We start from the raw sequence: 15,417 nt of genomic DNA, 5'->3' as shown, positions 1-15,417 counted from the left end.
TATTTTGGGCTATTGCCTTTAGTTTACACCTTTATTGTTTATCTACGTCAGACCAGCGTCTTTAATAGTGGGGAAAAATTGGCTTAGTGATAGGAGTCAAAGAGTGGTTACAGAGGGCAATTTTTCTCACTGGAGGACTGTGACGTGGAGTGTCTCATGATTCAGAAATAGAACTTTTGTCTTTTGTAATATATATAAATGACTTGTACACAGATGTGTATGTTTGCAGATGACACAAAAATATGTGTTAAGGAGGACGGTGAAGAATGTCACTTGGGTTGGCAATGAGATCAATTCCAGATTGGGAATTGGGCAAAGGAATGGCAGATGCACTTCAACTCGGAAGTGCAAGATGCTGAATTTGGGCAAGTCTTACTTTCTTAACGGCAGTGTCCTAAAGAATATCATGGGGCAGAGGGGCCTGGGGTTCAGGTACATAGCTCTTTAAAGCTTTTTCTCTCTCAATGCCCCTCTTCACTGGCCCCTCTCCACTTGCCTCTCACATTTTGTCCCGCTGCGCCTTTCCCTCAAGTTTTCCCACATGGTTATAAGGTGGAGATTGGAGGCCTGGGAGATAGAAATCCCAGACACTGTGGAATCCCTCCAATGTCGGTTATTTTGTGCGTGTGATGTGCATTCTCCCAGTATTTCTTTGGCAGAAACACAATAACCGACCAAGAATGGGTGAGCAAATGGTGCCTCTTGATGTCAATGCAGAGATCATGCCTGCTGTAACAGCACCTTTTGTTCCACAGGATCAGACCTCAACAAGCTGTCAAACTGCTCTTTGATCATGTCATCTTGATTCTGGTCTCTTGTTCTTGTTTACTTCAATACCAAGTGGAGTTGAATTGTGGCCTGTTCTCTGTGGAAATCTTGAGGTCAGGAGTTGTGTCTACAGCAGTTCCAAACCTCTGCATCTGAATCATCATCAGTCATTGCTTCTGCTGTGCCTGAGACTTAGATTTTTGACTGTAAATTGGCTTGCATGAGAAATTACAAATGCTCAGACTTCACTATGCTAATACTGTAGTTCATTCAATGGTATGAGATGAGATTTCTCACATTGTAACACTGCTCTCTCCTGTAGTGAAACTATAATGATTCAAGATGTACCTGTTGACTATTATATTATACAGTGGTCTAGTTTGTTTTTTGTAAATATGCCAGACCCGTCTTCCAAAGAACTGGGCCCTACAGGAGTCGTGGTGGACTAGTGACTTCAACTGCATCCAAATCTTCACCGCAGGCAGATGCATAGGACCCTTTCAAGTTTGCTTTCTCTCTCAATGCCCCTCTTCACCGGCCCCTCTCCACTTGCTTCTCACATTTTGTCCCGCTGCGCCTTTCCCTCAAGTTTTCCCACATGGTTATGAGGTGGAGATTGGAGGCCTGGGAGATAGAAGTCCCAGACACTGTGGAATCCCTCCAATGTCTGTTATTTCGTGCGTGTGACATGCATTCTCCCTGTATGTAGTGCAAATCTCTGTTCAAAGTTAAAAGTCTGAGAGCATGAAGCCAGGTGTTGAGCAGCCTTAGGCTTTTCTCCTGGGGATGCAGTTCAGAAGTAGATGGCTGTGTCTGCCGCGGGTGTTATTGCCAGGTGGGCTCCTTGGCAACGTTACTTTTGGGAGTGGCACTCGTTAATGCAAATGTCTTGGAAAATGATCTCAGCATCCCTCCTCCCTTATTTAGCCCATGAGCTCAGTACTGTGGGAGTCTTGATCAGACACATTCTGGCACAATTAAAAAACATTTAACCTCGAGAAATTAATTCTAAAAGTAATTAAAAATAATGCTATCAAAAAAAGTTTTTCCTTTTAGTGAAACTCATTTCAACTGCCAGTTGCATCTGCTGTAAAGGTGAAGTGCAAAAGCATAATACACTGAATGTCAGGTGTGGGAATCTCTGCCTTCAACACAGTGTAGAAGGCCCCCAGACTGTGTAGATGTCAGATGATCCCATACCTGGCATTCAGTGTGTTGAATGATTTTGCACTGCTCTGAGCAGATGCAGATGAGCAGCTACTTGTCCAGGTATCCACTGGTAAACTGTCACATTGTTATACTGTAGGAAGGAACCCGTTGGAACCTATAAACTATCATTTGTTAACGGTGAGAAAATCAGTTAATGTTGGTCCTGGTGACAACTCAACTTTTCTTCTTCATTAACCTACTGGAGGATACTTTATATCCAACTGTGCAGATGGATGGGCCCAGTTTAATGTCCTATTGAAAGAAGGTAACTTCCCTGGTGTTGCTCTGTCAACATTGTAGTGCCCTCTTAGACCAGCCACTCCCAGTGTGACTGTTCCTCAGTACTACCCTTTTCTTTTGCCGTCTTGGCGGTAAATCAATATCTCCCCTTTATTCTTAATCTAAAAGTTACAAGTATTACATATGTCTACAATTCAGGCTGTTCACACAAAACATAAGTTACAAATTGAAACATTATTATCTTCGTCGATATTGTCAAACACTTGTTGGGGGGGGGGGGGTGCAACCGTTCCTGGAGTCCCTCCAAGCTGCCTGTGAGCACTTAGTTCTTTCTTTCCCAAGGATACACATGTGTCCTCAGAAGAGGGGCAGGTAGTCAGCCTGAGTTGAACCCTTGATTGCCCATTGCCTGAACCCATGGATGGCTATCTTAGCCAGGCCCAGTACCATACCAATGATAACCCTTGATCAACCCCAACTCTTCTGTACTGGGTGTCCTTGGATCAGGATCGTGGGACTGAAATGCAGCCAGAATTTGAGGAACAATCCCTTCAAACAAACAAATGGGTACCCTTGTACCCGCCATATCTCCATGAGCACAGAGTCTTAACCAAGCCACTGAAGTGACAGACAGCTGGTGAGTCCATGAATCAACTCATCTCGTGATTGGACCCACTACTTTTGAGGTGCATAGGCAAATCACAGATTGTCTCCATTTTCACACTTACTATAATGGCCGAGATTCCATCGCTCCCCACCGTTGCCTTTATTCATTTTCCCACCGAGATAGTTGGGAACAAGTATCATGACCGCAGTTATGCAAACAAATCCCTGGCTATAGGGGTCGTTGAAGTCACTAGTCCAGCATAACTCCTGTAAGGCCCAGGTCTTTGGAAGACAGACCTGGCATATTTACAAAAAACAATCTGGACCACTGTATAAAATAATAGTTCACGACAGGAGAGAGAGAGAGAGAGAGCGAGTCTTAAGTTGATTGAAGTCGTGCTAACTCAGTCCTCCACAGAACACATCATCCTGTATTGCCCATGTTGAAACAAGAGTCTGAGATATGAGTTGTTTATTTGGATGTTGAGATAGCAGAGCGATGAACAGAAATCCCCAGATACTTCGTGAACTGGTTTCATGGCAATGCATCAAAGCCTCCTGAACTCCTCAAAGGTGAGGTCAAGCTTTGAGATGTTGTTTTAAAGTCATTAACAACCGACCGCTGAGCTAATCAGTGATGAACCAGTGGTGAAATAACCGATGTTAAATTTTTAACAAGCAAATTAAACGAAAGATTGTATTTCTGCAGTGGAGTAAATCCAACCTGGCAAACTACCAGCTAATTGCTTGAACTGCGTAGTTGGACTCAGCAGAGTTTTACTCACAGTCGACAGACTTCTTCTGAACCAGTCTGCCTGAGTACTCGCACATCACACATATAAAACCTCCTTTCGATTCAAATCCCATTTCAACCGTTTAAGTCATTTATCTGTCTCTGTCTTCCTGGTGGTGCAGACTGTGACTTCTGCACCGCCGCTCCCAGCACACTCTCAGGATTTTGTGTCAAAATCTCAACAGTGACATTGAAAATGGTTCTTTGCAAGGATACCATCCCTTTCTCCTAGTTCCTCCATCTTTGCTGCATCGTCCATTTGCCAGGATGAAGCCTTCCACTCCAGGACATCCGAAATGTCCTCTTTCTTTAATAAACATGGAATCCTCCTTTCTGTCATTAACACCTGTTTCTCCTTCATATCTTGACCTTGTCTCACTTCCCCTACCCCAGACACACCAAAGGCAGAGTCCCTCTGGTCCTCACTTTCCACCCACCAGCATCCTCGCCCAAAATATTATCCTCTGCCAACAACAGCACATTCTCACTGCCAGCCACAACTTCCCATATCCACCCATATCCTCTTCTCACAGGGATTAATCTCCAAGATTCCCTGGTTCACTCTTCTCACTGCACCCACCCTTGCATCCCCTCAGGCCATTTCTACTGGAACTGCAGAAAGTGCAAAGCTTGTTCCTACATCTCCTTCCCCTCCCTCCCCTCCCATCTCCATCTAGGGCCACAAACAATCCTTCCAGGTAAGGCAGAACTTTACTTCCACATAGTCCAACCTGATCTTTGGCATTAGAGTGGTCTCCTCTACATTAGTGAGACCAAACGCAGATTGAGTGATAGGTTAATCCTGTTTGTGGGTCAAAAAAACTTCCGCAACAAACTACTTTAACTCCCCTACAGTGACATATCTATCTTTGCCCATGTCCATTTTAAAGGTGAGGCTAAACGGAAACTTGAGAAACTTTACAATATATTCCTTCTGGGGAGTCTTAAATCTAACAGCATGAACATTGAGTTTTCTAATTTAGGTTACCCCCATCCTTATCTGTTTCCATCTCTTTAACTACTCCTGTACCCATTTTTCTCTCCAAATTTTCTTATGCCCCCCCCCCCCCCCCCATATATGTTTCTCTGCTTACCTGTCTCTTTTTTCATCTCTCACACCTTCTGTCCTATCACCTCTGGGCTTCTGCCCTCACTTCATTCAATTTTACCTTAATAAAAGGTTTCAACTTGAAACATTGATTGACCATTTCTACCCATGGATGCTGTCTGACCTGCTGAGTTTCTCCAGCACCTCAACATTTGCTCATAGATTTCCGCAACAGTGCAAATTTGTGTTTCTGCACTGTTTTATGATCTATGATTGCTGTTATTTAACCAATTTTCTATTTATGCATCTACAGCCCCTTACATTCCATGATCCATAATCTTGGTGACAACCTTATTATGCGGCACCTTGACAAGTACCCTTTGGAGGTCCACATAAACCACATCAACTGCACTTGTCCATTGGCCCCTGTTACTTAACCAACACACCTGTGTCATTAGAGATATGATTTACCTCAATAACTCCATGTCGTTTCAGATATCTACGTCTATCAAGCTACACTTCCCCAACAATGGCAGCATAAATGCTAATTCTGCACTTGATTATTATTTCTGACATTTTCCCCACCACTGAGGTTAAGCTAATAGTATCTGGTTACTGAGTTTATCACCACATCCTCTTTTGAACAAGAGCATAATTGCACTCTTCCACTCCTGAATTTTCTTGGTTTGTGAAAGATTATCGGCAGGGCCTTGGCAGTTTCCTTCTCTCTGACCTGGAATATATTCCATATGGACCATTTGTGTAATTGAATCAAAGAATATGGAGACAGCCCTCTCGTCCCAACTCATCCCTGCCAAACAAATTGGTATTCTGGGCTCGTCCCATTGTCCTGCATTTGGACCATTTTCTTTTAATCCATACATCTGTCCAATATCTACTGAATGCCATAAATTTCCAATGTTTTCTCTGACAGTTTGTTCCAAATATGGACTACCCTCTGAATGAAAAGGATTCCCAGCAGGTGCGACTTAAATCTTTCCCTCTCACCTTTTAGCAAAAGCCTATACAGCTGTAACATGACGTGCCAAGTTCTGTACTGAATACCCCGTGCAATGAAGGCAAGCGTCCCAAATGCCTACTTCAGTACCCTGTTCACCCTGATTTGCCATTTTCAGGGAACTATGAACCTGTATGCCAAGTTTTCTGTTCCTCCAGGGCTCTGCCATATACAAACCCTGCCCCTGTCAGGTTACTAAAGTCCAATACTTGGCAGAGTTCAATTTCATTTGCCACTTCTTGGCCTAGTTTCCCAACAGATCTAGGTCCTGTTATCCTTCCTCGTTATCCAACATTTATCAACATGAAGTACTTCTAGCCTTTTTCTCTTCTTTATCAGAACTCAACTCATACAGAATCTGAACAATATTTTCCTTTTCTGAGACCAGCAGCATCTTGTGGGTGAAGATTGATATCAAGTACTCCGTTAGGACCCCAGCCATGCCCAATACCTCTTGAGTGAAATGACGATGGGCTTCAAGTTTCACATAAGCTTATTCGGCATAATCACAAGTGTGAATTCACTCACAGCTGGAAAAGCTGAGGAATGTAAAACAGGGCTTCTGGACCACAGTGTCTGTGCACATCTCTTTCATATCCAACTAACAACCTCAAAATCTCTTATTGTGTCTGATTCTTCTCCTACCCCTGGCTATTTCTGGGACCTAACACTCTCAGTGTGTAAATAAAAACTTGCCCTTGCATCTCCTTTAAACTTTCCCCTCACTTTATAAGCAAACATTTGACATTTCTACCCCAGAGAAAAATTCTGACCCTATCAATGCTTCTCGTCATCTTGTAAACTTCTTTTAGGTCACCCCTCAGGCACTGATGCTTCAGATCAAACAACCTCAGTTTATCCAAACTCTCCTTAGAGTGCAAATCCTCTAATGCTATTAGCATCCTTACATTTCTCTTTCATAAAGCCTCCACATCTTTCCTGTAATGGGGTGTCCAGAACTGCACGCAATGGTCCAAGTGTGGCCGAACCATATACTGCAGCTGCAAAGTGACTTCCTGGCTTTTATACTTAATGCCCTGTCCAATGAAGGCAAGCATACCATACACCTTTACCACCCTCTCTATTTGTGTGGCCATTTTCAGGGGACTATGGACCAAGATCCCCAGATACCTGGATCACAAAGATTGATTTTCCAAGTACTAAAAAGCTAGAAGTTGCGAAGTTTGATTTAAAAAATCTGGGAAGAGGTGATCATGAGGTAGAATTGTTCTTTGATCAGACCAGTGCCCCTTTTGTATTTCTTCCTGAATTTCAGTCTCTGAGACTGTTATCCCCTTATAGTTCAGGCAACATGTGTTCAAATGGAGGCTCAGTTACAAAATATATTCAACAGCTCGGTGGACAGATTGTTTAAACAAGGGAGTGAAGGGACCTTGGGTTAGTGCTGGTATAAAAGACGAGCTGTTATTTTATTGAATATCCAACCAGACATAAAGAACCAAAATAGCCTATTCCATCTTCTGTTCATGTGTCTTTAGTAAATTATTAGTGTCTGTGTGGTTACAGCTTCACAGTAAATTAAATATGTTTAATCTAAATGAAGATGAGGCCGCTTAAGGATAAAGGAGGCAACACATGTCTGGAGGCGGATGAGGTTGGAGAGGTCATAAATGAATACTTTGCTTCAATAATAAGAGAAAAGGGCCTCGATCAGGATGAAGTCAGAATAGAACAGTCTTGTGTGCTGGACAATGTGGAGATTAAGAAGAGGAAGTGTTGGATATTTTTATAAACATTAAGATTGATAAGTCCTGGGGCTTGGATGTGATAATACCCCAGATTGCTGTGGGAAGTGAGGGAAGAGATAGCTGGGGAAGGCCTATGATCTTTGAGTCATCTTTGGCCAAAGGGGAGGTGCTAGAGGATTGGAGAATGGCAAATGTGGTCCCCTTGTTTAAAAAAGGTCATAGGGAAAATCCAGGGAATTATAGACACTATTGGAGAGGATTATTAAGGATAGGGGTAAAACACAGGATTCTGTTGACACTGTGGTTAAGTGAAAAAACACACAAATGCTGGAGAAACTCAGCAGATCAAACAGTGCCTTTATGTAGCAAAGGTAAAAATACATCACCAAAGTTTCGGGCTGGACTCAAGGGTAGGGAAGGTTTAGTATTCTTTTAAGGAATATATAGGTCAGCACAACATCGTGGGCTGAAGGGCCTGTACTGTGCTGTAATGTTCTATGTTCTAAATACAATCCGCTGGAGGAACTCAGCGGGTCGAGCAGTAACTGTGGGAGAAAAAGAATAGTTATTATCTCCTCGCGTGCAAAATATTTTTAATGTTTAACATCTTTGTAAAAGTGCCTAAAATCTCCTTAATCTATGGATCGTACTTGAAGGGCAACAAAGGTACGTAATTGGGTTTTCAATATTGGTTCATTCAATCTGGGGTTCCTTGGAACTAGCCTTCTGTTGGTGTGATACTTATCAAACATGTTGTAATTGATTCGGGCATAACCCATTTTCAAGGTTCTGAGATCAGGTGGGCTGGTTTAAGCCCAGTTACCACTGGGGCTCTCATCCATTCCTGTGCTCTGTCCACCTACCACCTTTTATGCTTTTGATTATGTTCCCATTTCATCTCAGTTTTTAAAAGCACATTTCAAGACCAGATGGTGAACCAGCTGCATTGGGACACATGGATTCAATTTCTTTCCCTGCCCAATGAATTTCAGTGGCCCACTCTGCTGACATACTGGAAAGTTCCAAGTCCCTGTTTGCAGACTTGTTTACATGATCTAGGGGACTGTTGCTTCAGTGAAGTAATGAGATCTCTTCACCTAGAGTGTGGTGAACCTTTGGAATTCTCTACGTAAGAGATCAACGAAGACAGTGCTGAGTTCATTTAGACATGAAGGGTGTTTTTCCTACGGTAAAACCCATGAAACACAGGCCTTCCTGGCCTCACAATTCAAGGTAGCAGATCCTTTGATCTACCTGAAGAAGGCTGAATCTCCTCATTTACTAATCACATCTAGTTGTGTCTGGGAGCTTGTCATGGACCAATTGACCTAATCGCCTCCTGTATTACAACAGTCGTTACTCTTCCAAATGACTTCACTGGCTGTGAAATGTATTTTGATATGATGAGGTAAAATGCCTTCTTACCTTGTCCCTCCCTTCTAGTGCAATCTTCTCCTATCCTGCATTTTTCCAAGGTTACTGTATAGCCTCAGACTTATCCTTGATTTTAATGCACTGCTACTGATGGGTGTGTCCTTGGCTGCTGGGAGATGAACTCCATATTCCCTTCTCAAACCTCTCTGTCTCATTCCTTCTTTCTCCTTTCAAAACCTCAAAAATATCCATCCTTTTGATCAATTGTTCAAATGTCTGTTTTTGGTGTTTAGTGTTAAATTTTATTTGATCATTGTTTCTTTGTCAGCCTGGGAAAAAGTCAATATATTAAGTATACAGTAATAGAAGATCTTAGAAGGGCAGAGATTCTCCCTGTATACAGTAGTAACTGCTATGAGGCAGACAGAAAACAATAGTGGGAATATTCTCGTGATCTTGCTTGTTTCAGAACTGGGGAAATCTCCGTGTAGTTTTCTGCGGAGAATGGGTTGCTTTGGTTTCAATTCAATTCCATCTACTGTTCCTTATTGTTGCAGGAGAAGCGAAAAACATGCCTCCCTATCCAGGACCAAATAAGATGAGGGACTGCTACTGTACAGTCAATCTGGATCAAGAGGAGGTGTTTCGGACCAAAATAGTGGAGAAATCCTTATGGTACATCTTTTTAATTTTGCTGAATTTTAATTTTACTCAACAATTTGGCTATTCTGGTGAAATGCAAATATGTTGGTATTTATGTGATCCCTGACCCACAACAATGGAGTTGACAATTAAAAACACAAGAAAATGGGAAGAGGCTACTTGACCTTTCAAGCCAACCCCAAGTTCAATGTCATCGTGGCCAATCTATGCTGGCCTCAAGTCCTGTTCTGTGCCAATTCCCCATAGCCCTCAATTCCTTGATCTTTCAAATAGTTATCTATCTTTTCATTAAATATTATCAAACGGTACACTACCCTCAGTGGCAGAGAAATTCAGAAGTTCATCATGTTCTAAGAGAAGAATTTAAAATTTAAATTAAATCTTAGAAAAATTACAACATGGTGAAAGCCAATTCTGACCTTGCCACCCAATTTACTGAGACCCCATATGTTTTGGAGGGTGGGAGGAAACTGGAGCACCCAGGGAAATACACGCAGGTCACAGAGAGAACATGCAAACTTCTTGCATCCAGTGCCAGATTCGAACTAGAACTGCTGGCGTTTTAATAGTGTCGTGCTAACTGAGCTGCCCACACATCGGTTTGAAATGTTGGGTCTTTGATTTTTTTTTAGCCTGAGCCCTCATTTGGACTCTGCAACACCTATCCTGTTAAAACTGCCTCAGGACATGTATAAGATCACCCCTCATTCATCAAAATCCAAGGAATATAGAACAAACTGGCATGGCTCTCTATTTATAGGGCCATTCTCTCATTCCAGGAATTGTCGCGGTGAATCACCTTTGACCTGCCTCCCATGGTACTCATCCCTTTTTTAGGTAAGGGGACAAAATTTGTGCTTAATGTTCCAGGTGTTACAGGTGTGGTAACTCCAGCACCCTGTACAACTGTAATAAAACTTCACAATTTTTGAACTCTAACCTTCTACAATTACTTTCTTAGCTACATGTTGCACTGGCCTGCTAACTTTTTGTGATTCATGCAGTAGAGCACTAAGGACACTCATTTATTTGCAGTCTTATTCCATTAAGATAATGATCTCTTTTTGATTTGTCTTGGTCTCACACTTCCCCCACATTAACCTCCATTTGCCAAGTTTTCACTCCAACTATCCCTATTCCATTGAAGAATCAGAACACACCATTCCACCTGTATTCGTATAATTAGCAAACCAAGAAACTTTCCATTTCATTCCCTCCTCCAAGTTACTTCTGAAAACAATAAACAATGGAGGACCAGAAAATGATCTCTGGGATCTCGATGCACGTTCCTGACTTGACTATCCATTTGCCTCCACAGATGCTGCCTGACCCATTTAGTTCCTCCAGCAGTTTGCAGGATATTCCACTAGTTACATCCTTCCAGCCTGAAAAAGACCCACAGGTCTACAATGATAGAGAAGGATGGAAGATTTGCATTATCATAGCACTTTTACATCCGCCCCCAAAGCACGTTTTAGATAATGAAGGGCGGTGTGGTTGTTGTAGCGGTTAGCCTTTACAGTGACAGTGATTGAGTCCGGGGTTCGAAACCCGCTCTGTCTGTAAGGAGTGTGAATGCTCTCCCCATGTCTGTGTGGGTTTTCCCCAGGGACTCTGGTTTCCTCCCACCATTCGAAACACACCAAGAGTGTAGGTTAATTGGGTGTAAATTAAAAGGAATGTGACAACGACAAGATAATTGTTTTGTGACGTGGGTGGGGTGGGGGGGGGGGGGAAGAGAGATAATACTGTTTTTGTTCCAGGCATCCTTTCACATCCAGCTGAGAGGGAAGATGGAACTTCTACTTAATATCTGTTGTAGAAAAATTATACCTCAACAAAGCAGTATTCCCTCAGTATTGCACTATGTGTGTGAGATGAGTTTCACTTCATGTTCAAATCTGCCGGTTTGGACATGAAACTATAACCTTCTGTTTTGGAAATGGTGGTGCAACCCATTAAATCATGGCTTGTCCCATTCAGACCATTCCTGTCAAAAGTCCAATGCTTCCAAATAGCTTGATTAAATGGAGCTATCTCTTAATTAGAGAACTCTGCTTGCCAAAGATGGAGCTGATTTTTATCTAAATATGATCTTTGTGGAAATTGATTTGGTTCAAAAGAACCTCATAGATTCTGTCTTCACACTGACTGGTTTGGCATTCACTCTGCTGGACACATTTGATTTCTTATTCAGATTTTTGGAGGACTATACACATGAATTGTAGTGTACAGGCTTCTATAGGACTGCGTTTAGATGGTGAAGTAGAGATGGTGATGTGATAATCGGGAATTGGATGGAGAGGAGAGTGTGAAGATAAGTTTGGGAACTAGCTGGATGGCTCGCAAAGATATTTTAAGCAGTTGAACATCTTGGATTTCTAAAACAACTTTCGCAGCCTCTGGATGTTCAAAGGTCTTCATAGGCCAAAAAGTAGTTTTAAAGTATGATTATTGTGGAATTATGGAAAATATGGTTGTTGTGTACACAATATGATTCCTCAAATAGCCAGGTGTTATGAGCAGACAAATTATTTTTGTGATGTTCGATAAGAGACAAACATTGACCATGCCACCAGGGAGAGTCCATCACTGTGGTCCCAGTGGATTCTCCATTGTCACTGAATGGGCTTCAACAATGCACTGCAGTGCCCAACTTGATTATGGGTATGTCACTGGACTTTGAACCCATGATTAGAGACATTGGGGTGCAAGAGTGATTGGGTGCTGTTAGGGATCATGTACAGGAATTAGCCATAAATCCAGCAACCAGTACTTCCCATCCGAATGTTGAAAAACAGAAGAGATGAAGAGCGACTGGCTCACTTTTTTCAATTCCCAACCACCAACACAGAGCTTCAGGCATTGGAAGTGTTGCACATGGATGGCTGGTTCATATTCCACAGAATGCCCATGAAGAAAATGGTCTGGTGTGCAAATCTAACAGGCACAGTGAACAGTTGATCTCCCAACGGCTTGCAGATCCCCACATAGGCTAGGAGAGATTGATGGTTTTAAGTATGAACATCCCAAATTACTTGAGCGGCACATCCACCAAACTCCCACTGTCAAAACTAGACACCTTCTACACATTCTCAGCTGATTGAATGCAAAAAAAATTGGCTGATTTAATAAAAAAAGTCTCTGTTCTGTACCAACTCAAAAGATTACCCACACCATAACATAAGTACAATGTGCAAATGACTGAAAGTTTTGCTTTCTGACCATCTATAAGAGAAGAAAAATAATAATTAAAAGAATTGATAAATATTCACAGTGCAAAAGAATTGTGATGCTACAATAGTGCAGTAACATCTTGTGGCGGTGCTAGAGTAAGGGTTAGAGTGAGGGCAGTACTCGAATTCAAGAGCCTGATAACTGTTTTTGAATCTGGAGGTGTCAGACCTCGTGCTTTTATATCTTCTGTCTAAAGTTAGCAGTGAGAAGAGATTTCGACCAGGATGATGGCGGTCCTTTTATGATGTTGAGTGCCTTCTAGAGGCAGCACCTCACATAGAAGTCTTCCTTGGACAGGAGGTTGGTGCCCATGATGGATTTGCCACTTTATGCACCCTTCTGTGTTCCTAGCACTCAAGCATCCAATGATGCCTTCAATCAGTATACTTTCCACAGTGCATCTGTTGGAGTTTGACGGCAAGCCAAATCCTCTCCGGTTTCTTAGAAAATGTGCCTTCTTCAATGGTTACCTCAATATGCGGCTGCAGGAGAGACCCTCCAATGTGTGGGCAACCAGGAACTTGAAGCAACTAGCCATCTCCATTGCCATCCTGCAATGAAGACAGATGCATATCCCCTTAACCTCCCCTTCCTAAAATTCACAGTAAACTTCTTGGACTTGCTGATGTTGACAGCAAGACTGTTGGTTTTGGCACCACACAACTGAATTCTCGATCTCTGCCCAATTGTGAGCCATCTTTACCTATTATTCAGCCAACAGTGTTGGTACCCTTAGTGAATTTGGTGACGCTGCCAGAGCAGCTGTAACGGCAATGCTGGTGCAGACCCACGGAGAGCAAGGAGCGGAGATGCAGTGCTCCCGCTGGGACCAACCACCCAGTCAAAGGCCATCAGTTCAGGGTTTGAACAACCCATTAAAGGAGCCGACGGTAGGTTTATTTAAAATCCCATGACCGCGGGGTCTGCACCCAAGATGGCGGCACCTATAATCAGTAGCAGCCACAGGGGGTTGCAGACTCCAGGGAAGCAAAGGACTGGTGCAGGGCACCAGAAAATGGGGAGACTAACCCCGTCTGAGAAGCAGAGGAGACGTCCCACGGGACGGTGACCATGGCGGCGGACCAATGAGGGGGTTCCGCGGCTGAAAGTCCATGCAAGCAGCAGGCTGCTGGCGACTTGAGGCGAGGAACGCACAGAGGTTGCAGATTGCTGGAGACTGGCTCAAAATTGGCTGAAAGGGTACCAGGTATCTGAACAGGAATGCAAGAGGGTGCTGAAGGGTTCCTCATCGTGGCAGAGGTTTGATCTGGAGCTTGGGTCTTCAATGGTTTGTACTGGAGTCTGCTGTGGAAGTGCTGGAGGTCAATCTACGGGCACTTGGTGACACTGGGGGGACACTCTCTTTTGCTACTTTTTCTCTGACTATAAGAGGCACTTCAGGCAATTTCTTCCGATGGCGAATCTGTCTGCCTGACAGCAGGCTAAACAATTTCATGTAATATGACACCGTTTTATTACATGATAATAAATTGAATCTTAAATTTATAGCAGCCGAACTTGGCTATGCATTCATGGGTATGGCGGGAATAGAGCAGGGAACTAAGCATGCTGTCTGAAGGCACTCCTGATTTAATGGTCAGTGAGGAAGGACTGATTTTGATAAACCTCTCTGACTGGGATCTTTTGATGAGGAAATTGAGGTCCAAGTTGCAAAGGGAGGATCAGAGTCCCGGGTCCCTGAGTTTTGGATATTAGATTTGCTAGTATGATGGTATTAAATGCTCAGCTGTGATCAATGAACAACAGCCATACTTGGATATTCTTGTGGTCGAGGTGATCCAACACGAGTCGAGGGCCAGTGAGTGGCATCTGCTGTTGACCTGCTGCTCCCCTATTGGTAGTCTTTAGCAGCCTAGCATCCATCAGTGAAATTTCCACCCCTTCACTTTTCTCCTTAAAAACTTTGGACCATGAATTTGAACATGTGCACCAATGTCACCTTATCTGATTTTGTTACTGTAATATGAAATACTTTGGGAAAGGTTGCCCCATTAAGGGGCTACACCAGCTATAGTAGGTGGTGTTGACCTTCATGTGATGATGTTTCAGCCCCAGTAAGAAGCCAGAATAGCTCTTGAAGGTTAAGAGTTAACCTTGTTGGGAACACATTCTGGAGGCTCACTTCTGTTTGGAATCGAAGAGCTATCCAAAAACACCACATCTGATCATGAATTGTTGAATAACTGATCCACTATAGTAACAGGTATGCAGCAAAATTGAGAGATTGGAGATGAGGTGCACAAACAAGCCTTGTTGATGCTTGACCGACGGGGGCATCCTCTGTCATCCTCTGATGACATGGAGCAGATTTGGAAGACATCCAACTATTCAGCTTTAAATGGTCGCTGTGAACCACTTTATGTGTTAAGCAGCTCAGCCTAACCCCCACGTTTTTAATTTCCTTGTTCATCCACTTGTTGTTAGGTTCAAGTCTTTTCAGTTGAGCATTAGGGACTTTGTTGAATGAAGCCAGGGATTTTGCCGTCACTCTTCCTTCCGAAAAGATATTTCAGAGCCAGCGTTTGAACAAGAGTTTCCCTTGACAAACATATAAAGAGGCATTACATCTTCAGCCCCGGCAATTAAACATTCGAGGTTCTTTTTGTTTGTTTTCTGTTGGGAAACCAAAGTGAGATTATCTCACATTTTTTATCATGCGCATAGAACTGGAATCTGTAAAGACCTGCTGAGGGCAGCCTTTGTGTGTTGCTGCTGAGGCTTGCTGTGAGCT

General features: G+C 43.0%; 1 protein-coding gene across 6 annotated transcripts in view; it reads left to right on the top strand.

Annotated features, from left to right (window-relative positions):
- Positions 1 to 15,417, top strand: part of rasa3 (RAS p21 protein activator 3) — a 200,883-nt gene that overhangs the window by 80,476 nt on the left and 104,990 nt on the right. For 5 of the 6 annotated variants that reach the window (XM_069890439.1, XM_069890438.1, XM_069890435.1 and 2 more), the window contains one exon: positions 9,323 to 9,440. In XM_069890439.1, coding sequence (XP_069746540.1) covers positions 9,323 to 9,440 — 118 coding nt within the window. Of the gene's footprint in view, positions 1 to 9,322; positions 9,441 to 15,417 lie in introns of those variants that run through there. The other variant, XM_069890440.1, reaches the window with a different exon arrangement.

Source organism: Narcine bancroftii, chromosome 7 (genome assembly GCF_036971445.1).
Source record: "Narcine bancroftii isolate sNarBan1 chromosome 7, sNarBan1.hap1, whole genome shotgun sequence".
Lineage (NCBI taxonomy): Eukaryota > Metazoa > Chordata > Chondrichthyes > Torpediniformes > Narcinidae > Narcine > Narcine bancroftii.
Note: the sequence above shows the minus strand (reverse complement) of the source record. Positions and strands in the feature narration are given on the sequence as shown.